At 35.2% G+C, this 23,528-nt stretch overlaps 1 protein-coding gene across 2 annotated transcripts in view; it reads right to left on the bottom strand.

Annotated features, from left to right (window-relative positions):
• Positions 1-3,988: 3,988 nt before the first annotated feature.
• Positions 3,989-23,528, bottom strand: part of LOC143244015 (glypican-5-like) — a 49,876-nt gene continuing 30,336 nt past the window's right edge. Inside the window, exons 4-7 of one of the 2 annotated variants that reach the window (XM_076487957.1) lie at positions 13,792-14,051; positions 9,597-9,720; positions 6,348-6,612; positions 3,989-4,348 (exon numbers count right to left, since the gene is read on the bottom strand). In XM_076487957.1, the coding sequence (XP_076344072.1) occupies positions 4,185-4,348; positions 6,348-6,612; positions 9,597-9,720; positions 13,792-14,051 (813 nt within the window). In that variant the 3' untranslated portion in view covers positions 3,989-4,184. The remainder of the gene's footprint in view (positions 4,349-6,347; positions 6,613-9,596; positions 9,721-13,791; positions 14,052-23,528) is intronic. The other variant, XM_076487958.1, reaches the window with a different exon arrangement.

Genomic DNA, 23,528 nt, shown 5'->3' with positions numbered 1-23,528 from the left:
TCTATTTCGATTTTTTTTTCAGTCCTAAGTTTGTAAGCAACCTAAATGCATATTCATACTCAGTCCCCACCACCCTTCCCGCAAACACAATCTGAAACGTCCCTAGTCCCTTGACAACAAACCTTGCGTCATCGCATCGAAACACATTTTACTTCGTTAAATTTAGGTTAGCATCTAGCATCAGAATATCTCAATGAGATTTGTTAAGTCTCTATTTAGAAAATTTCCTTGTAAGGACCTGATAATGATAGTTGATGTTGCAGAATTCAAAGTAGCAAAGTTAAACACAGTAATTTAAGATTAATTTAAGTCATACCGGAAGGCACAGAAAGAAAAAACCGATTTTTTTTTGATAGTCCCCACTAGAAGAAGAACTGCTAACAGGGCCTCAGAATGGGTTATCAATATGATTAAAATTGAGGATCTTCAGGGGGCGGAGTCCCCTGAACCCCCGCCAGGGGCAAAGCCCCTGGACCCCGCCTGTCAGCCCCCCCCCACTCACAAAAACGTTCCGCGGCCCCTGAGTAATATTTTTTAAAAACAAAAATATTTCAACTTACCCAATGCTACACATTTTAAGACCGCCCATGGCAAACGTAAAATATGGAGAGCCCATCATTACATATCTTATGAATTTCATGCAAAGTTACATGACGTTTATCTGCGCCAACTGCCCCAAATTTTGTAGTGAAAGACTAGAGGAAAGACAGCTAGTCAGCACCATCCACCGCTAACTCTTGGGCTGCTCTCTTACCAATAAATAGTGGGACTACAGTACATTATAACGTCCCCATGGCTGAAAGGGCGAGCGTGTTCAATGACAGGGATTCAAACCCGTATCTTTTAAATTACGAGTCGGGCGCCCTAGCCACCAAGACATGCTGTTTTATGAAATTGTTTTTAAACCTTAGTTAATCAATTAGTATACTCAGTAATGCTAATCAAATCCACATTGTGTTTGCTCGTATAATATCAGATATAAGTTTGTGAAATTTATTTGAAAACTACCTTCAAGCTGGTATCTCGCCGAATGCCAATTGTGACAACAATTTTGAAAAATATTTTAGAATGCCTTATATTATATGAATGATTTATCTCTTTTGTGTCCAATCGTTATTTTATTTCTGGACCACTTCTGTTTTTTAGCCTGCTCTCATTAAACAATAACTTTTAACAGTCGCCACTACTAGGTACGTATTTTAAATTTAACTTTTTCACTGCATCTTTAATACCTTGGTAATTCAACCAAATACGAGTAACTACCTTATATTACGCCTTGTTAGACGCTACATCGTGGAAGACGCACCCTAATTTTCGAAAGACAATTCTAAGAAAAAAATACTTTGACTCAGTAACCAACACCTTGATGTAACCTTGACTTTTTTCAACCTACTGAGTAAATACAGTTAAATACATCATATTCTTCACAGTACTTCGACAATATTAGTTAAATTGAATGTTTTATGCTATTGAAAATACTTGTAATTGACAAGTAATGAGATTACGATCTGTATGAGAGGCCGTTTTGAGTAAACTTTAAGCTATCCTTTTGCTTTAACCCATCAATTTTGTCTTGGAAGACGTATGAGGATTTTTCAAGGTTTTTTTTAAAGAAAAAGGGCGTCTAACAAGGTGTAAAATACGGTGATATTCCACATGACTGCTTATGATCTTGAGATGCGTTTCTTTGTGCACTTTAACACTATCTGTCAAGTTTATGTTTTATTATTAAACATAATTTTAATTATCGAAACCCGAAACCCTTAGTCTTTTCGGTGAGCCCCCTGAGGGAACACGTCTATTAGTAATTAGTAGCATGAGCAATCAAAATAGGCCTTTTAAGCAATAAAAGTCCAATGTTTGTCAAAGACCCATGAACGATTAAAATTTAAGTTTACTTATTACATGTTCTTCTCCTCATGATTTCTTACAAGAACTTCACTGTCTTCACTGTGATAGTAGATATTTCTTACGTCCTTTGTGTCTAGTGTTGTTCGGACAAAACAGAACAATATACCTAGTTATTGGTTAGCCTAATGAAACAAGATGGTGACTCACACTTTCACAGAAGTTAAACTTTGTTCGTAAAGTTCCGACGTCTGTAAAATGAAAGACGAAATCTGCTACCATCGGCCATATCGGTAGGCTGTTACCAAATCACATCTAGAATTTTACTATCATTGGTCACATTCATAGGCTGTTGCCAAACAATAATTAGAAATTTTCTACCATTGGCCACACAAGGAGGTCGTTATCAAATTACAATGAAAAGTCTGTTACCATTGGTCACAACGAGAGGCTGTAGCCAAACCACAATCAGAAATCTGTTACTTGTTACATAGGGAGGCTGTTACCAAATCAGTCATTCTAATACTGGGTGTTTAAGGTTACAATCAGAGTAAAGATTACTGAAAAAGGGCTTGTTGAAATAATCTTTACACGATAATTTAATGTTTTGATTTAAATAGTCGAATTTACGTAAGTAATTTGATGAAATAACTAAAGTAAATAAGCTTGATGCTTAAAACATGTTTGCGCTTTTGAGATTTCTATTAAATCACGATTAATTTGCCAGTTAGTTATTTCAAAGCAAAACCACACCAGAATATCTGTGTCTACAGTAGAGAATCGAACCTTGGAACATAGTGCTTTCCCACCGGGAGAGACATCACAGTTAAATCACCATACTGCATACAAATTTAAACATATATTTTCGAAATATAACGAGCGGGATTATCTATTGCGATTCAAAAGTTTGACTAATTTGAAAAAAACAAAACAAAATAAGAACAACAGAAATACATTTCTAATGTATTGGACCAAATACAAATATCTTTGTGTACCAACTATTCTGTCATTTGCGCTTTACTCCTGCGCAACCTATACAGTTCGGCTTGCAATGTAATAAACAACGTCAAACACTGGTGCTTTACCTGCTAATACTTATACGATCGTTTCGCATCCTAAGCTTGTTACATAACAAACACGCACGATGTGCGTCTTTCGTTTTATTATACGTAAGTTGAAAACTTACAGTAAAATACGCATAGGATTTTGTCGTCATATAAACACAAAATAAACCTCATAAAATATTCTATAGTTTGGGTTGCGTTTAATTGAATAAGTGCGAGATAATACAACTAACATGCGAACCCAGGTCACAGAGACTGGTAATTTGACCATCTATCCGTTTTCAGTTGGTCGTTTATTTTATAAGGTTTCTATTTTATTTGTGTTACTATAATTACTGATAACATTCAGTGTCGATTCTAAAGTATTTTTTAAAAACTTGTTCAATATTTTTTGTGAACAGGATTTAAAGAGATCTGCAACTGTTTTATTTATTTTAGGTCTTTATAAGAAAAAAAAAGTTACGGATTATGTAACGATTAAACAAAATACTATAAGACGAAAATATTTATTACCTTTTCTCGTAACCGTTACCATCACATAAAGGAAGAAAGTAAAACTAATGGACTTCCATACTAACATTTTCCCCCATATATTTGTACCTCGTAAGTACCGTTAATTATTGAGAAGCTAATCTTCTCCATCCCGATTGGCTAGTAAACAAACACCTCTCTACATCGACTGGTTAATAAAATACTCCTCTCTATCTCGATTGGATAGTAAGCAAACTCCTTTCTGTTTCTATTAGTCAATAAACAAACTTCTCTATCCTGATTGGCTAGTAAACAATTTTTTTTTTATATATACTGCTGACCAATAAACAAATCTCTCTATAAATACTGGCCAGCAAAAAACCACTATACAGTGATTGGTCAAATAGAAAAAATAAAGGTTTTACTCTAAGCTAAAATACATGTCTCCATTTATTTGTCGCTTTCAGTAGCTTTATATTCCGAGTGAAATACCTGTTAGAGTTTAGAATAGTATATGAAAGATGAAATGTCACACAGACTTTTCCATATGAATTTCCGTTATATGTTTGATCAGATAGGTGAACTCGACAATGACACCCAATTCATTGAAGCTCCCATTAGATTGTCTTTATTTTTATTTATTTACTAATTTTTGGCACATTAAAAGTGCACTCCACGATATTGTGAAGTAAAATATTCTAAAACTACGGTAAGCATATTTAATTAATAAGGAAGCACCATATCGGAAGCATTCCCATTGTTGTATTTCCTTTCTTTCATATGATTGCTAAATTTATGACCTTACGCAACAAAATTCATAATAATTATTAACACTGCACTGACTAATAAAATTACATTATTTTGCATTCCATTAGCTACACTGTCTCTTCCATCTTGTGGTTTACCTTGCATCGGGGTTTCAACCTCTTTGTCGAAATGAATATCTGATTCTGTTCTTGTAGATCCTAAGAAAGTGAAGTATAAAATGATAAACATAAAAAAAAAAAAAAATACATTTCAGTTTTATCCAGATTATACCATAAATATATCAAGTTAAAATTTGGACTACTTTTTTAAGGTCATAGTTTCTTCTCTTTGTGCGTTTATCAAATAAGAAACAGTTTTACTGATAGACGAATCATTTTATTTATATAAGTTATTTAAATGCGATTTTATTTTTATATGAGAGTTAAATTCACGTCAATATGCATTTAAGGCTTAAGATTTCAATTAAAATAGTTAGAATGTATGTTGCTGAATACAAAATACATTTAATAAAACGTCGTGCACGATCTATAACGTAAAGATTATTAGTTAAAAATTGTTTCGCTAGGTGGTTCATAAACATCTGAATCTCAAAATACTCTTACACTTACACTAATCACTTCTTTTAAAATCTTGAAAACCTCAGTTCTGCGTTTAATTAATATAATAATGAATAATTGATTGTGACGGTATGCAATATGTTATGGAAACAGCTGAGGTACTTTAGGCTATTAGCGGTGGGTAAAAGACCTAAAGTAAACAGACTGCTTATATTCTAGTACTACACGAGGCCTACTTTACTTACTTGCCTCGCTGCATCGGTGAATGGTGAATTCGGTGAAACTCGTTCTGTTGCGAGGGTAGTAACAAACCAAGTAGTATAATATGCTTCTCTTCAATTTTTTTTATTTACTTAAAGTTACATTTTAGTGAATAAAATAAATTAAAAATGAGTACGCTTAATACTTACGTGTTCTTCACTAACTTGTGATCACAATGCCATAATTTAACTTACTTAGAACAGCTTATAGAGTGAGTAAATAAATAATTTTACAGAAATAATTATATAAACTATCCATTCTTCATCAGGATCCCTCAGAGTGTTCTATATCCAAAATAAATGAAACCAAATTTTCGAGTAATAAATGGTTATTGCTTTAGAAGGTCATATATCATGCTGTTTTGTAGTAATTCGTCTCGGGATTCATGGCATGCGCATGTTTTACTGATGTCACGACAGTTCGAATTACAACATTAATCGTTTCATGTGTGACGTCAATTTAGAGCTACTGACTGATTGGCAGACAACACACTACTATAATATGGTGCGAGTGGTTATAACGGATGATCCTTTTAGGCAGCCTTTGGTCCCCTTTTAGGGAAATTAACAGAACTAAAAATAAACGCCTGAAGCTTATGGTAAGAAATATATAAAAAAACTACTAACAAGGACTTTTACCACAGAATATTTTGATTATTTTTAAATAATATTTTCTGTAACATTTATTTTCTATGTGTTTCTCACTAGAAACTTTGTCGTTCGTCTTAATTAATTACATTTTACGTCAGCTGTTATTCAAAATGTAAATGATATAGTAGTTACAGATAAATTATATGTAATTGATACAGATCGCTTACTTGGGTTTTTCGCATATAGGTAAATACACTTAAACGTAGAATAATATTTCACATTCATTACCGGCAACAAATTATTATACTAAGAATAACAACACTGGTCGCAAGAATGCGATCAAAGTTCTACCATACAAGCTGGAGTTATAATAGCTATCAACAAATGGTTATCAAGAAAAATAGCAAACGTAAGGGAATAGAGTTAAAAGCACTAACTGTAAGGGTTAAAGATAACTGATTTTAGTGACTAACGTAACTTAAAGAAAAGGGATTACTTGCAGTTGGCATTATTAAAGAAATATTTTTTTTTTGTCAATACAGGCTAAGCTTTTATTTCATTGATTCCAAAGTCAAGCTTACAAAAAAGCAGCTTAATAACGCGGAAGATTAATTTGCATCGTACCGCCACACAGTGGCACAAATATGAATTAATTACGAACAGCCAGGATATTGGGAAACAACACTGCGTGGCTCGCACAAAGGTCACATGCTTTCAAGGGTTAATAGCGAGTAAGTCCAGCATCCTCTAACAATCGTTTTGTAAAACTCTTTCGTGTCGAAACATACCACCGACTGTATCTTCTGTAGTGGGAAGTAAGGATGGCTCGGTATGAAAGAAATCCAAATTTCCACTCCCTGAGGGGAAAAAGAAGTAGTTGTAATCTCTATCGGACATACCCCAGAGATAGCCGCTCCCCGACTCATAATAATAATAGTCTTCATCGTCCTGTATACCACCTTCTTTCCATTTAATGTTGTCCACGCCACTTCCCACTTCCGGAACTACTAACGATTCTGCCACTGGGACTCTAGTTATTCGGAGATCCAACAACTACAAGAGAAAGAGAGAAAATATCAGCTGTTTAAGCTTAGTGGTTGTATTTTTGTTTAAATTTCCATTAACCTGAAAGCCATATAACGTAGTTTTCTCAAGATTACACAATGATATCGAGATACACAGAACTTAGTTTTCTCTACAAAACGGTAATAAAATATTCTTTGCTGGCATCAATAGAGCCAAGTTAACCCAGGAGCTGATTAAGGTAAAGCCCGGGGGTCACAAAAGCTTTATAGAGCTGATTGATCTCGAAGAAATTTGAAAAATACTCACAGTTTTATCTAGGGGTATCTAAGATACATTAGTTCCTTTCTGTGGTTACCAAAGGGTGTCAGTTAACTGTTCTGTCACTATTTGTGTACTTATCAAAAGTTTTAATATAATACCTTTACCACCAGATCTGTCTACACTCACGAAGTCTTGAGGTTATTTCTTTGATTCTTTTATAGTTACTCTAATAACAAGTTAACCCATTACTACTACACCTTTCTACTGTTATTCTACATATTTCTATCTTATCCCGTTACTATCAGATCTATCTATAGTTACCAAAATGTTCCAGCATTGTTCTATTGCTACCACATCATTCTATAGTTACTAACAAGTATTAGAATGCCACGGTAAACCATTTACAAAGTAAACAAAAGAAAGCTCAGATCTGTTACAGCAAAGTTCTAACAATTCGTGTTTAAAAGTTTTCAGATTTATTACAGTGTAATTTTAATAATTCTGTTTATCAAGTCAGATACAGGCTTCCAGATATATTGCAGTGAAGCTTTAACAATTCTGTTTATCAAGCCAGATACAGGCTTCCAGATATATTACAGTGAAGCTTTAACAATTCGTGTTTATCAAGCCAGATACAAGATTACGTATCTATTACAGTAAAGTGTTAACAATTCGTGTTTAACAGGACCAATACTAGCTTCCAGACATATTCACACTGAAGCTTTAACAATTCGGGTTTAACAGGACCAATCTTAGCTTCCAGACGTATTACAGTGAAGTTTTAACAGTTCGTATTTATCAAGCCAGATACAAGCTTCCAGACTTATCTTAAAGAGTTTTTTCTCTGAGTACCAGCATCCCTAATGACATTTCTGAGTAGATTTTATAATATGTTATATTTCATGTTTATATTCACTGTAAGCATGAAACGTCTGTAGGAAGCGGTAAAGCCAGTCAAGCTTGAATACTGAATATACACATCGTATTGAATTAAAAGAAACAAGTTTTAATGCATGAATTGTTGCTATACATGTCATAAAAAGTGGCATGCAAGACAGTATGTCACATTGTTTAACTGTGGCAATGTCCTGACCACTCAAACGGTGCTTTCTACAGCAATCGAATGTGCTCATAATTTTGTTTTGAGAATGACCCAGGAATTCCATTTAGTATAAATATCGTTTGTGACAGAATGTGGGAGCTTAACACCAAACATTTTACAAGTGGTTATTATAAAACAGCGTTTAGGAAACACTGATGGAAATTTACATTTAAACATAGGGATTTATATCTAAATATAGTTTAAAACATTGTTCTTTTTATTAAAACAATGTTCTTTAACGTCCATGGAAATATTTCTGTTGATGCATATTAACAACATACCGTATCCAGTAAAAACGTGTGTTATGTGAGTGATGTTATCTTAAAATAACATTTATAAAATCTTAATTTCTACACCATAAAAACGAAATTTCCAACATGTCCAATAGTAAGAAATATATGTGATACTATATTAAAAGGAATAAAAAACATTTGGCAAACGTAGAATCATGTACAGATGGTAGTGCCAAGAATAATGCAAACAAGAATATAAGGATGATACAGTTATAAACAGATAATCCGTATATGACTTTCAATATAAAAATGTAATGGTACACTATAACATACACGAATATACAATGGTTATGAAGTCGGTTAATTCGACCAACATCGTAGCAAAAGTCTGTAATAATAAAGACATGTTTTGACTCAGCTTGTACGTAAGTTCTAGACTCTTAATGGTCCTACGTGGATACCTATCTTGACATGACCATGGCATTATGATGAGAAAAATGCATATTAATAGTCAGAAATAAATAACTTTCAATTGCAGTAATATTAAAATCAGAAATGCACATTGCAGTTTAACATTAAATTTTAATATTAAAAGTAATTTAAGGACAATCTATTTATGGCTGTATCATCTGTTTATTCTTGTTTGCATTTTTTTGGACACTGCTATCACTGATTAATTTTGTTTTACAGAACTTTTTAATTACTTGTTTTGTGGCGTTTCTTCCATGACTGATTTTTACACCTTCATACATAATAAAGGGGATGATTCCCTGAATATACCGATTGTATAATGTACAAAGCATTGAGTATTCAACACGTTACAGTAATCTAATGTTCATCTATTATGGCTGTTAATTCCTGTTTTACCTTGTATACCTTAGTTTTTTTGATGAACACCAGATTTCTGTAATGTTAATACTGTTTGCACTAGAATTATAATTTTTCTTAGTTACTACTTGTCATTATGACTACTTGATTACATCGTGCAGCCCAGAAACACATCGAATAGATTTAGGTTTAAATGATGTTAGCAATGAGTTAGTTGTAAAGTTATTTCGACTGAAACAACAAGAAGAAAGATGAACAATTTGGTTGGTTGGTTACTTTATGGTTTGGTATCTTTGCGATGGCTTCTTGCCTTGTTTTTCGGCTTGTTGGGTAGAGAAACATACGACTGTGAGTGGCAACTATCTTTTAAAGTAAAAATATATGTAATTAGTTATTTTTAGCGCGGATAGTTATATTATTCTATTAAGAATTTTGGTCATCCATAAACTTAGATTCTACCGAGTTTGTGTAAAAGGGATTGCTACTAATTAATTTTCTACACATTGAAACTCAACAGTATAAAATATAAAATTGAATTATTTTAAAACATGTATTCCTCTTCAATACCAAATGTAAAACCTTCTTACCCTTCTCATGTGCACCAGCTTGTTCACCAGAGAAGTCATCATCAAGTCCTGTTTTGTGCCGACAATAACTTCTGGATTATATTTCTGTGCACCTACGCCACTACCTGCTATCGTCTTTCTGTACCTTAACGGGAAGGAAAAATATTGATAAACATCGCGTTTCTTTGACTTACGGTTCCTGAATAGATGAATCTACTACTGACAAAGTTAGCATAATACAGAAGTCGGAAATATTCAGTATACTATTCCAAAACAGTCACTTGCTGGGACAGCGGTACGTTCACAGACTTGAACCGTTAAAATTTGGGATTCGATTTCTTGCGGTGAACATAGCAGAAAGCCCAATGTGGTTGTGCTCCGACAAAAACAAATAAACTACTTAAAACATTAGGATAACATGGGGTACTTTATATTATTGGGACACAGTGTTTATATAACTATATGTTTTAACGTTATAAGATAATCGACCTAAGAAACATAGCTAGAAGACCTAATTTATTATTACACGTAAAAAAGTAATGAATATTTGAAAACTAATAGAGGTTTTGGTGATTCCTCTGCTTCGAGAATAATGCTAACTACTGATGTTTAGTGACGTGACGTCAGTAACTAAGATGTTGGGACTTAATCGGTTTTAGATCTGATAATGACTGCTCTCGTCGTACAGAAAACAACAACATATTTTGTTTCAAACTTAACCAATTTATACATGAATTAACCTCGTTTAGAAACGTTATTATGCAGTAGTATATTGGATACGTTGCAGCTACTATTATCAATCAAGCTTAGGTTCAAATAATCTTGAGAGATCACCTAAGATTAGCGACGATTACTGTGGATCTTGAGAGTAGCACAAAAAGTCGAAGTCAACTATTTAGTAAGTTTATTTGTTGTTTTTTTTATTTTCACGCAAAGCTACACGAGAGCCATCTACGCTAGCCGTTCCTATTTTGGAATGAAGGACTAGAGGGATTGGTTTGTTTTGAATATAGTGCAAAGCTACTCGAGGGCTATCTACGCTAGCCGTCCCTTATTTAGCAGTGTAAGACTAGAGGGTAGGCAACTAGTCATCACCACCCACTGCCAACTCTTGGGCTACGTTTTTGCCAACGAACAGTGAAATTGACCTCATATTATGATGTTCCCATGAAGGCGTTGAGAAGGCTCTTGTGTTGTGTAACAAAACTTTATATGATCTTTGTTACTTTTATTATTTTTAATCTGCTCTCTTCAACTATTATTCATTTGTTTGTCGTTAAGGAAAGAACTTCACAGTGGACTATCTGTGCTCTGCCCACCACAGATATCAAAACTCGATTTTCAACGTTATAAGACCCCAGACTTATCGCTAAGCTACTGGGGTGAATATAATTTGAAATGATTTTACCAACATATATTAAACCCTTACGTACTTACTTTATTTCAGAATAAACTCTGTGTCCACCTGCACTTTTTGTGCACATATGATATTCGAGTGTATCATGTAGTTTATTCCCACTGTATTTAGTTTATATACAGCTTTCTGAAATTCTCGAGTAGATTACTTCTATGAAGGTTTTTTTGGGCAAGAATGCGTGGTCCAGAAATAGTGGAGTTTCTACCTTCAACTATGACTTTGTCTCTCTCTTTCTCTTCTCATTCTTCCGATAAAGTTTAACTTCTCCTGCAAGTGAAAAGATGGATCCATTCTTTCATTAGTCGAGGCGAAGATATTCGAATGTTCGGACGCAGGGAAATGATTCGTCGCATGATGACGCCGTTACAAGACAAAGAAACCGTTGGTTTTCTGTGAGATTCAAACATGATTTTATAGGTTTTTCCTATATGGTTTTCGTGACTGGTTCTGCAGAAATTTAACTGGAAGAAAGAAAAGTTGACGATCTAGAGGTAATCATTCACTTGTCTATGTAGTACGTGCGCTTACTTCTTTGTTGTGATTGAAATAATTATTTTCACTATATTTAAACGTGTTCGGTGCATTTATTTCTCAAGCAACTTAAAAACGTAGTTGAATATGCAGATAACCAAGCAAATATCTATTTTATACCTGTAGGGAAATTAGCTCACCACACATACGCTACTTCGAGATTAAACCTGTAGTAACTGTGGATATCAGTGAGCGTGAGAAAGGTGTTTAAGACTGGTGAATGAGTCCTGGTTTAGGTAACAAATCTAACTTTGTTGCTTAATATGGATCCTGGTGTGATCTGGTGGTTAAAGCGCTCGACTCGCAACCTGAAATATCCCAGGTTCAAATTCCTGTCACCGAATATGTTAATTCTTTCAGTTATAACGGGGGGTATAAAAAGGGTATTCAGCATGTTAGTTGGATGGTGTTGACTAGTTGCCTTCCATCTACTAAATTAGGGACGGTTAGAGTGGAAAACCCTAGTGAACTTTTGCGCAAAATTCAAATCTAAACAAACTGATGATTGACCACAGAGATCACCAACAACTGATATTTTCAACTAGATTATTCAATGAAGATTCATTGTACGATCCTGTTATATGATTTCATGTTTTGTTTTATCCTTCTATTTGTACACGTGCGCTCAATTTCTAGTTCTATTCGTTAATTTTGTTTTGGAAACTGAATCATTACAAGTTGAAAGTAATATACTATCTATCTGATGTTTAAAATAACCAGTAAATAAAACACTAACTTAATTTCAGTCTATGGGTCTAATGAGTAGGGTGTTCGACTCAAAATCTGCAGTTAGCAGCGGGATCGTAACCCTTTACCGACCATGTAAATAAGCCGTGGGGACGTTATGGTTTGCTTGTTCGTAATTAAGCACAAAGGGCTATTTTAGTCGTATTCATCACAGATATCGAAACCTGGTTTTTAACACTGTGCCACTTAGGGGAGGACACTTGTTATAATATGACGATCAATCTCATCACACATTGTTAAAGGGAAGATCAAAGGTTAGACAGAGGGTGACGTAGAATATCTATCTACTTTTCCCTCAATATATCTGTTCAAAATTATGAACGGCTGGTGCAAGTAGTCCCTGAATAAGCTTATGAGAGAGTCAATAAACAAACAAGTTTTTTACTTTTTTTATAACTGACGAATGGTAACTGGTATCTTGTGTAAATAATAACAATAATAATAAAAGTCTACACTCGAACATTGATGCTTATTCTTCCTACTGTAACCTTTATCTCAGTTTATCTCGCGAAGTTTCAGGATGAAGTGCATGTGCTTGATGTTGTTTGGTCTGTGATGAAGAAAGTGAGTTATTATTTCCTCATCTTTTAAATGGGATCCAAGTAAATGAAAAATGTATAACAAAAATGTGGCAAGTTCAACAAACGTTTTTAATATAACAAAAATAATGTATCTCTCTCTTTCCCCCAGTGGGACAGTGGATTATACTGGTAGAAACCAGGTTTCGATACCCGTAGTGGACAGAGCACAGATAGCCCTTTGTTTAGCTTTGTGCACATTAACAAATCAAACAAAAAAAAACTCTCTTTTTTAAGATTATGGATTAAATGAAATTATTATCTCTACCCCAAACAGGTAGATTATACTGGTAGAAACCAGGTTTCAATACCCGTAGTGGACAGAGCACAGATAGCCCTTTGTTTAGCTTTGTGCATATTAACAAATCACACACAAAAAAAACTCTCTCTCTCTTTTAAGATTATGGATTAAATGGGGTGTCTTTATCCAAAACAGGTGAACAGAGACCAGATAGCCCACTAAGTAGCTCTGCACTAAATATTTGGTATGTTTTGAATTTCGCGCAAAGCTACACGAGGGCTATCTGCGCTAGCCGTCCCTCATTTAGCAGTGTACGTCTAGAGGGAAGGAAGCTAGTCATCACCACTCACTGCCAACTGTTGGGCTACTCTTTTACCAACGAATTGACCATCACATTATAACGTCCCCACGCCTGAAAGGGCGAGCATGTTTGGTGTGACGGGGATTCGAACCCGCAACCCTCCTAGTACGAGTCGAACGCCTTAACCCACTTAGCCATGCCGGGCCACTGCATTAAACAAAGCTACAACAACTATAACGTCATGATCTGAAATTCTATAGTCCCGGCATTTGTTTTATTTGAACACACTAATTAACCTGTGTTAGAGTTATACGCCTTCATATATCACTCGTATGTTATAATATGCAGCATCGTTTTAAGGAAGAATTTAAATAAAATCAGTGTACTAATAGCGTACTTACTCTCCAATATCACTGCCGTTCCAACAATGAACATCTTCCCCGGAGGACCACGGGCTGTTGTTGCACACGGTGTCAGCCAAGTTACCATAGTAACCTTTGAAATCTGCAAGGTTTTGAACGAAGGTTTGAAGTTGTTGAGAAAGTATTGGTTTAAAATTGGTGGTAGCAGCCTCGGTGTTGGCCGAGTCTTGAAAGGAAACAACTGAAGTTGGACGAGCTGACAGTTTTGGAGGTTGGCCATCGTTACAGCGTCGCTGGACCTAGAATGGGAAGACAATAAAAAAAAGAAAAGAAAAGTTAATTTAAACGTACGCCCCAAATGAAGAACTCGTAGTTAAATAATTAGTGTAATGTGGCATTTTTGTACAGGTTTTGTAACAAGATTGAACGGAATAGCTCACTAAATAATAAATAGCAGGGTATTTTAAAAAATTACACATACTATTGTTAAAAATCATTCACAAGAGGGAGTAGCGATATTCTGTACCACTCACTTAATATCATTTCGAAATTGCAGTGACTTTAGGTTTAAATCGGGTAAGTGTATCTAAAACCAAGTTAATACTAAATTGCTCAGCGTATATTTAAACTTGAATCGTCATAGCAAATTGAAAGACTAAAAAAATAATTTTACGAGAATCAAATACATCTAGCGTATCAGAAATATACACATTTCATTAATTCTGTTAAATAAGTTACCGGTGGGTCCGGAATAAATCCCATCCCTCACCCTTCCCACCCTCAAAAAGGTAGAGTAATAAAACGTCCACTGACGTCCACAAGAAATTCCTATTATGCATAAGAAACATAACTGGTGTATCGGAATTTTAAACGTTTCAAAAGTTGTGGCGAAATAAGAGATTTAGTGTCATCACAGAGAACTCATATTCCTATTGTATATATAAGAATTATATTTTATTTCAAATACAGTAACTGTTTTCAGGGTTTTTTAAATACCCGAGAAGCTAATGACTATGCGAATATAATATATTTATGATGGAACACACACACATATATATAAAAAGACCCACCTTTTAAAAGTGCTCGGTTTTTAGTATGCTAGCTGGAGTACCCGCTCTTTGGACGAGTGAAATAAACACTCGTTTATAATGAGTTTGTTTGTTTGTAGTTAAACACAAAATTACACAGAGTTGTGCTATGCCAACCACAGGTATCGAAAAACGGTTTCTAGCGTTGTAACGTTTATAACAAAGGATAGAAAATTGTGCTTCTAATTTTATTATTAACATAATAAACATTAAAAGTACAATAAAAATGCATAAAGTTACCACTACTGAAAAGAAAGACAGAGTATTTTCAAGAATTCTATCAATATTAAATTAGACGAGGGGACCACTCCCCCTCATAACCTTTCTTATATCATCCTGTATCACGGCGTCAAGTTTTGTGCTGATTAAACAAGAAATGTGGAAAAGTATAAGGAACAGCCAGCCACCCACATACACACCTACTGACATTTATTTATATAGCACATATTTTCGTTCGAAATTGGTCTCTTGAGCTTACACTACTTTGCTGACATCATGAATGTGTATACTATATACAATTTCATGATTAGATTAAAATAAGATTTCTAGGTTACTTAATTATACTTATAGTTTCAACTGTATTATGTTACTATGTAAAGGTTTTCAACAATACCGTTAATATAAACGTAATAATAATAATAATTATTATTTTTTACATTTTGTGTACATAATGCCTACAACAGTCACAATTTACCGTATTACAAAGATCAAAAACAGGCAGAGGCAAAGGACCCACCATGTCACCCCACGTGAAACTTAACAACTTTCATCACGTGATAATAATGCTTTCGTAGTCAGTGCGTAAGATATGTCTTATTTTCCAGACATTCCCAGCCCATTAAATCCACAATTTTCACACAAAGACACACGCAGACAGGACTCAAATTTCACACTTTGTCTTTAATCTTTACTTATAAATCATAATACTTCCTTTGGACATGATAATCTGGAATTATGATCAGTGATCTGGTTTGCCATATTTTACAGAACATCAAAATATCTTCCTAACCGACATAAATTTTACGTAGCAACTAAATTTGATGTTTAGCAAGTAACTGTATTCTTCACATTCATTGAATAACAAACTGTTAATGGTTTCAAGCTGTAATTAAATCTTTAATGTTTGACTTCTCCAAGAAGTTATTTTTAGAACATTTTATTTACCAGTCTCGAGAAACGTGACCCAGCATGGCCAAATGGTTAAGAGGTTCGATTCGCAATGTGAGGGTTGAGAGTTCAAATCCCCGCCACACTAAACATGCTTGTTCTCTCAGCCATGGGGTCTTTATAATGTTACGATCAACCCCACCACTCGTTGGTAAAAGAGTAACCCAAGAGTTGGCGATGGGTGGTGATGACTTTCAATTATTACATGAAACTAAACTTGGGATTATTACACTAAGCTGAACTTGGAATTATCACATCAATTGAAACTCGGGATTATTTCATTAAACTAAACCTGCTATTATCACACCAAACGAAAGTGGGAATTGTGGGACAAGGCTTAATTCGGGATTGTCACACTAACCTACCCGACTATTTGACTGTGCACTTTTAGATCTTGGGTCGATGAAACCATTGCATTCTTGGGCCTTTTGCTCATGCATAATTGTACGTGAGTGCTTGTTTCGAAAATCTTTCTTATCGCTAGCAAGTTAATCGATTATTTACGCTTGTAATATGGTTCTTTGATATTCCTATACTAAGGCTTCGTGTAAGAGAAGCGTTTAAAACACAACAAAAATTGTAATTAAATGTATTCTTAAGCAGCAAAGTACGTCGAAAGTGACACTGCCAGACAGCATGAAGCCACTAATTAGGCACTGAGTAGGGAGTAAAGCGCAGGTCTGCCTATAGGTAAAGCTAAGGGGGAAACGGTTTTTGTTTGTTTGTTTGGGAATTTCGCACAAAGCTACTCGAGGGCTATCTGTGCTAGCCGTCCCTAATTTTGCAGTGTAAGACTAGAGGGAAGGCAGCTAGTCATCACCACCCACCGCCAACTCTTGGGCTACTCTTTTACCAACGAATAGTGGGATTGACCGTCACATTATACACCCCCACGGCTGGGAGGGCGAGCATGTTTAGCGCGACGCGGGCGCGAACCCGCGACCCTCGGATTACGAGTCGCACGCCTTACGCGCTAGGCCACGCCGGGCCGGTCTGGAGTGAATAAAACGTGATTACACCATGAAGTACCTTTAGGCTGTATCTTTATTTAATCATAAAAAAATCAACAACACAGTTTTCGACTTTTCTTTTCATATAGACACTTGATATATTACGAATGATTGGGGTAATAATTTGAGTAGTAAATATTTGTTACTTTGTAGATTTAACAGATATTTGTTGTTCATTATCAACGTTTTTACTCTCATACCGAGAGCTACAAACGACTACTGCTATCACTGTCAAGTTCATGAGCTCGTTATTGTTATAATTTGGGATCCTTTTTTAAAAAAAAAATCTCTTTAAAATGTTAAAAAAAAAGTGGAAGAAAGGTGGGCTCGTAAGGACGTTTGCCCCGGAACCTGTACTGGCTCTCGATGCTCCTGGGAGAGGTGTGTTTTCTTTTAGCAAAGCCACAAAGGCTATCTGCTCAGCCCACCGAGGGGAATCGAACCCCTGATTTTAGCGTTGTAAATCCGGAGACATACCGCTGTACTAGCGGGGGGCTCCTGGGAGGGCGAAAGCCGTCCTATCATGCTATAAAGAAGTTTGAAGAATGGGCCTGGATGGCCAGGTGGTTAAGGTGCTTGACTCGTAATCTAAGGGTCGCAGGCTCTAATCCCAGTCGCACCAAACATGCTCGCCCTTTCAGGCGTGGTGGTGTTATAAGGTGACAGCCAATCCCATTATTCGTTGGTAAAAAGAGTAGCCCAAGAGCTGGTGGTGGGTAATGATGACTAGCTGCTTTCCCTCTAATTTTACACTGCTAAATTAGGGATGGCTAGCGCAGATAGCTCTCGTGTAGCTTTGCATAAAATTAAAAACAAACAAACAAACAATTTAAAGAAGTGGCCCAAAAATGATGTAATGTGGTGCAATCAAAGACATTTTTTAAACCCGTTTACTTCGTCTTGAGACGTATATTTCCCAGCCGCAGTAAATGGGTTAACAGAGCAGCTAATCCTGATGTCAATTTAAGTATCTGTTTCTCACTTGTGATAAATTAATTTAAGTATGAAGAATAAGCTACTGATGATGCCTATATTCACACCAAGAAGTTTACTAACACTTGTTAGCATACTTGTATTTTTAGTTTTGGTTTAGACCTAGGCCTACGCTTCAGTAAAAGGGTAAGCCTAACGTTTGTAGATTAAATAGGCCTAACTGGTGAATGGCTACAATGAAATATAGCTCGAATAAACAAACCTATACCACACAGTCTAACCAAAAAAGTTTGTTTGTTTTGAACAACCATGATGTTTTTGTTTTGAATTTCGCACAAAGCTACTCAAGAGCTATATGCGCTAGCCGTCCCTAATTTAGCAGTGTAAGACTAGAAGGAAGGCAGCTAGTCATCCCCACCCACCCACAACTCTTGGGCTACTCGTTTACCAACGAATATTGGGATTGACCATCACATTATAACGCCCATACAGCTGAAAAAGCGAGCATGTTTGGTGCGACCGGGATTCGAATCCGCGACCCTCAGATTACGAGTCGAACGCCTTATCCCACTTGGCCATGCTGGGCCGTTTTAGTTAAGACACGAGCGATTTAGCGGGAAAAATACGCCAAGTTGAAATGATCCGCAGAAAAATCGTTAAGTTGCGGTCTACAATTGTAACTTTTCTTGTTTTTTTAACTTCCTAAGAAGCGCTTAAAAGCCACAATTCTCCATTTCCTATTAGCAGTTGATATTTATCACCAGGACGACAGTTATTTCTGAACACAAATTATAATTATGTATATCGTGATAACTATGACATGTGTTTGTGCCTAGTAAGGTTTAATGCTTGTTATCAAACTTGTTAAGAACTCGATAAAAACACACTCCCGCATTCATTGCAGTTAGAATGCTTGTCACTCATAAGAAGAAGAGATAAAAATTGCTATACGATTAATAAATACAAGCTGTTATCTACAACATTCCGTGTACGCAAACATAGGTAACTGTCACACTTTCTTCTGATCAACGATTCGTGTAAACATTGTGAACTTAATGTTCTTAACCTTGCTTAACCATTCAAAATTAATAGCAGCAGCTTACTCGATAACTAGTTAAACATTAATTATGCGTATATGATTTAGCCTAAAAAACAAGATGAGTCTTACATTTACAGTTCTATATCTCTGAAAAATCCATAGATCGTAACTAAAATCATTGTCATAGATTTCCAGGTTTTTTAAAAAAATGCTAACTATTTGATATGCCTAGCACACAAACATAAAGTAAAAGTCGTTTCAAAGCATAAAATTGTTCGATACGTATAAACAAGGATTTTAGTTTCATAGAAGGAATTAAGAGGTTCCAGGACAAACATTTTCACTTCATGTGTTTAGGATTCCTTAAATAAAACGATTATAATAATAAATTTTATATAAATAAGTTTACAAGAAGAAAATTAAAAGCTATCTAACAGAACAGATATTCATCTTTCATAAAGTCGAACTCAGCGTAGCCTCTGGTTATTAGCGTATCGGACTACGTATTGGAAAGACCAACATTACAGCCGTAATATTTCATTGAACATACTTAGCAGTTTCATTTGTGGGGGCGTTATAACCGCAACTCAATCCTACTTTTCGGTTAGAGAAGGCGGTGGGTGCCACTGACTGATTGCTTTCACTCCCTCGGTTAGCAGTTCTAAATCATGGATTGTTGGCTAAGAACTCCAAGACCTTTAAACAGGCTTGTTTAAGTTCATTTACCTGGAATTGAATGTCGTATATGTAAGTGCCATCACTCCTTCTAAGTATTTAACATCTGTAATGCAAGCGTAGAAGATGTTAGAAAAAAAACAAAAAACAATTTAAATGAAACTAATGTGAAAAGAAACTAGAACTAAAATGCCGATAAAAGTATTGGCAGGGTTTAGGACATGTACATATTTTCAAAAAAGAAAAAGGTACCTACTTAATACATGCCACGAACACGATGCAACCTAAACTGAGACTTTAGTAAGTTAATGATTTTATTCAGAAAATTAATAATTTCCTCAGCGTGTTAGAAGTACTGATTTTATCTCTACATCTCAAGTTTAACCATAAGCACGTACTTAGTGATGCAAGCTGTTGGGATAATTGACTTCACGGTGCAATGGGAGCACAATCAGTTTTTTTCAAAACGAACATGAAAAATGTATAATGTTTCTTGTAAGTGCGGCTAAACTAAGGATTAATTGTGACTTTTGGACGAACTTACGATGTCTATTTATTCTTCAAACTTACGTATTTCTACATTTAATTTCATGATGGTCTTTCGACCACAAAATTCTATCCATATTTTTTTTCAGTAGGTCGTTAATAGAGAAAACGTTAAACAATCTTTTGTTGTTGTTTTTAAATTTTAAACATTTTAATACGGCAGAAGATTTATTTTACTTAGCTGTTAAATGAGTAGGTGGCTTTCGGAAACCTGATTTCTCACTTCCTGCTGTTGTTAACGGTCCAGCATTTGTATTTATTAAATATTCAAACTTAGACATAAAGCGTATTTAGGGACTAGATTCCCCTCTCTAGCCGTACACCAGTTTATAGACTCTCTATGTCGTTGTAGTTTTTTATAAAATACTATCATGTATCAATACTTGCACTAAGTTTATCTGATGAACGAAGGTAGAACATCAAAGCCATCCATGTTTTTACGTCTGCTCAAGTTAAACTGCAACGTGCGTGGGAGGAAATATCTTATTACCATACGACCTGAATTGAATAGCGTGTCGAAATGTAACAGACTGTTAAATTTAGAATGAGCCAAAGTCGAAGAAGGTTATGAACACATAAACGAACTTTTAAAACACTTTCAGAAATAGAACAGACGAACTTCTTACAGAACATGTAATAGTGAGTCATTTTAAAATTCTACGTAACCATTTATCGTGATATAACGTTAACTTTGCATGACATCCACCACATAATATATTTTTTTTTGTTTACAAGTACATTAAATAACTATGTATTATATAATTTTAACTCTTGGTTAAAAACAAACATCAGCAAACATTTGTTTATCCTAGATAAATACCAAGTGCAAACTATTCACAATTGTTGATCATCGGCCGTTAAGATTTGATTAAAGCTAAAGCATTCTGTTTATTTTAATCAGGTGTTAACATAATTATGATAATATTGAAGACTAATTTGAATATTTTGTTGGGTTACACAAGTCTGTTGTTTTACTGTCCTGGAAAATTGATGTTTTAGAAATTTTAAACTAGTTTTCTGTGCCAAATACAGGAGGAAACGTTTTACAAATAACGATAGTCTGTTTGTTTGTTGTTGTTTTTTTGAATATTCACGCAAAGCTATACGATGGCTATCTGCGCTAGCCGTCCCTAATTTAGCAGTTTAAGACTAGAGGGAAGGCAGCCAGCCATCACCACCCACCGTCAACTCCTGGGCTACTCTTTTTTACCAACGAATAGTGGGATTAGCCATAACGTTATAACGGGTAAAAGGGCGAGCATGTTTGAGCAACGGGGATTCGAATCCGCAACCCTCGACTCTATAGTCTTTGACCTTGGCTATTTCTACAATGTAAACAAAACAACACGCTATCTTACAAAAAGGCCAGTAAACAAGGCTTCTTGCGGTTAGTTTTGGACGAAGTCATGCCAGCAAATTACAATCTAGTTATCTGTTTCTGCTCCAAGACAAATAAAAAAAAAAAAAAAAATGCATGGATCATAACAGCCAATCACTACGCGTCTCTTCTTACGCCAACATGACACGCTTCATAAGTAAGGTATTTTAGGCTTTCTCGATAAATTCTAATGAAAGTAAGTTAACATTTAGCAGTTCGCTTTGAACGAGACGAATCTGCTGCCCATCGTGGAAAGTGATGACGCATACTTAGAAGTCACCTTTAGCCTCTCCGCGTATTTCGCGTGGAAAAAAACCAAATCGATTCCTCATGTTAATCATAACTGGAACGAGAGATATGAAAAATAAAAACGTAACACGTAAGATTTATAACAGGAGAATCTATTATGTACTGATGTGTGTATCGACTGTGCATTTTTTTTCTAGGATTTTAATCGATGTGTTTATATCTCCATTAACATGCTGGGGTAATTTAATCCTTATATTATCATTAAGATATTCTTAATATGAAAATTCATTACTTGCATATTGACAAGTGTGATTTGGAACAAGCAATTAAGAAAAGCCTGATTTGTAAGATTCTAAGGAGAAAATTGTCTTTCGGTGATTTTATTTTAATGCAAAATTTATAATAATTTTTTCTGCTGCTACATTGTGTGGCTCCTTGTCTTAATAATTATAGAATGATTTTTCAAAAATATTTAGATGACTGTGTAGGTTCTAAATACTGGGTTATGTTTTAAACGTGGAATAGATGGCGTTTTGGACTGTTCTTTCATCACACTATTAAATATCTCACTCTTCTTTCTTCGCATGCATTTAATGTATGACCTCCTCCAGTGGTACAGCAGACAACTCCAGTCGTGAAGTGTCATGGTGGCATGACATCTTTCGGTTCTCTGGTACCACTCCATGGACGTGTGATCTCACTTCCGCCAATCAAGTACACTTGATAACTATTAACATTATATTGTTATAGTTTAATCAAGTTTTTTTTTTCCTACGTTCTATATTAATCTTACTGTTTTGTATTTCTATGAAACTGTGTTAAATCTATAATGCTGTGTTGTTGTATTACGGTCAGGTGGTTAAGGTACCTCGACTTGTCATCTGAGGGTCGCAGGTTCAAATCCCACTCACACCAAACATGGTCGCCCTCTCATCCGTTATAACGTGACGGTCAATCCCACTATTCGTTGGTAAAAGAGTAGCCCAAGAGTTGGCGGTGGGTGGAGATGACTAGCTGCCTTTCTTCTAGTTTTACACTGCTAAATTAGGGACGGCTAGTAATCCGTGATGACGAGAAAACCGACTTGTAGAAAAAAATTATATATGTCAAAACGGCTGGTAAGACATTCCAGTTAATACTATATTTATTCAAAAACAGGCACAAAACTAAGGTCTATACTATGTAAAAACTACACTGACAAACACAACACCAACATTATTTTTAAAATACAATGTGATAACTGACACGACTTCTATATTGGAGAAACAAGTAGAAAAATGGAAACCAGATTCACAGATCACAAAAAAGTCACCTTCACACGTTTTTGAACACTAAAAATCAAATAAACACAACACAACCATAGAAAACATCCAAATTCTAAAAAGAGAAACAAACGCAAAAATTAAAGCCTTACTTATACAACAACTCAAGCCCAAAATAAACCAATACAAAGGAACACCTTTATACCTATATTAATAAATATAATCCAACATCTAAGCACGCCCTCTACATTCCTACACTCAATTACACAATCACCTTCAAACTTGTGGTCAGCTATCGGTCAGTAACCCTTTCTTTCTTTGTGAACCTGACGATGACCGAAGAAGGTTGTTTGCTCTTCTGCATAGTGCTTTCTCTATCCATATCAGCCGTTTTTACGTATATAGGGATGGCTAGCGCGGATAGCCCTC

Source organism: Tachypleus tridentatus, chromosome 2, assembly GCF_004210375.1.
Source record: "Tachypleus tridentatus isolate NWPU-2018 chromosome 2, ASM421037v1, whole genome shotgun sequence".
NCBI classification, from domain to species: Eukaryota; Metazoa; Arthropoda; class Merostomata; order Xiphosura; family Limulidae; genus Tachypleus; species Tachypleus tridentatus.
The sequence above is the reverse complement of the archived record's forward strand: the minus strand, read 5'-3'. Positions and strand labels throughout refer to the sequence as shown.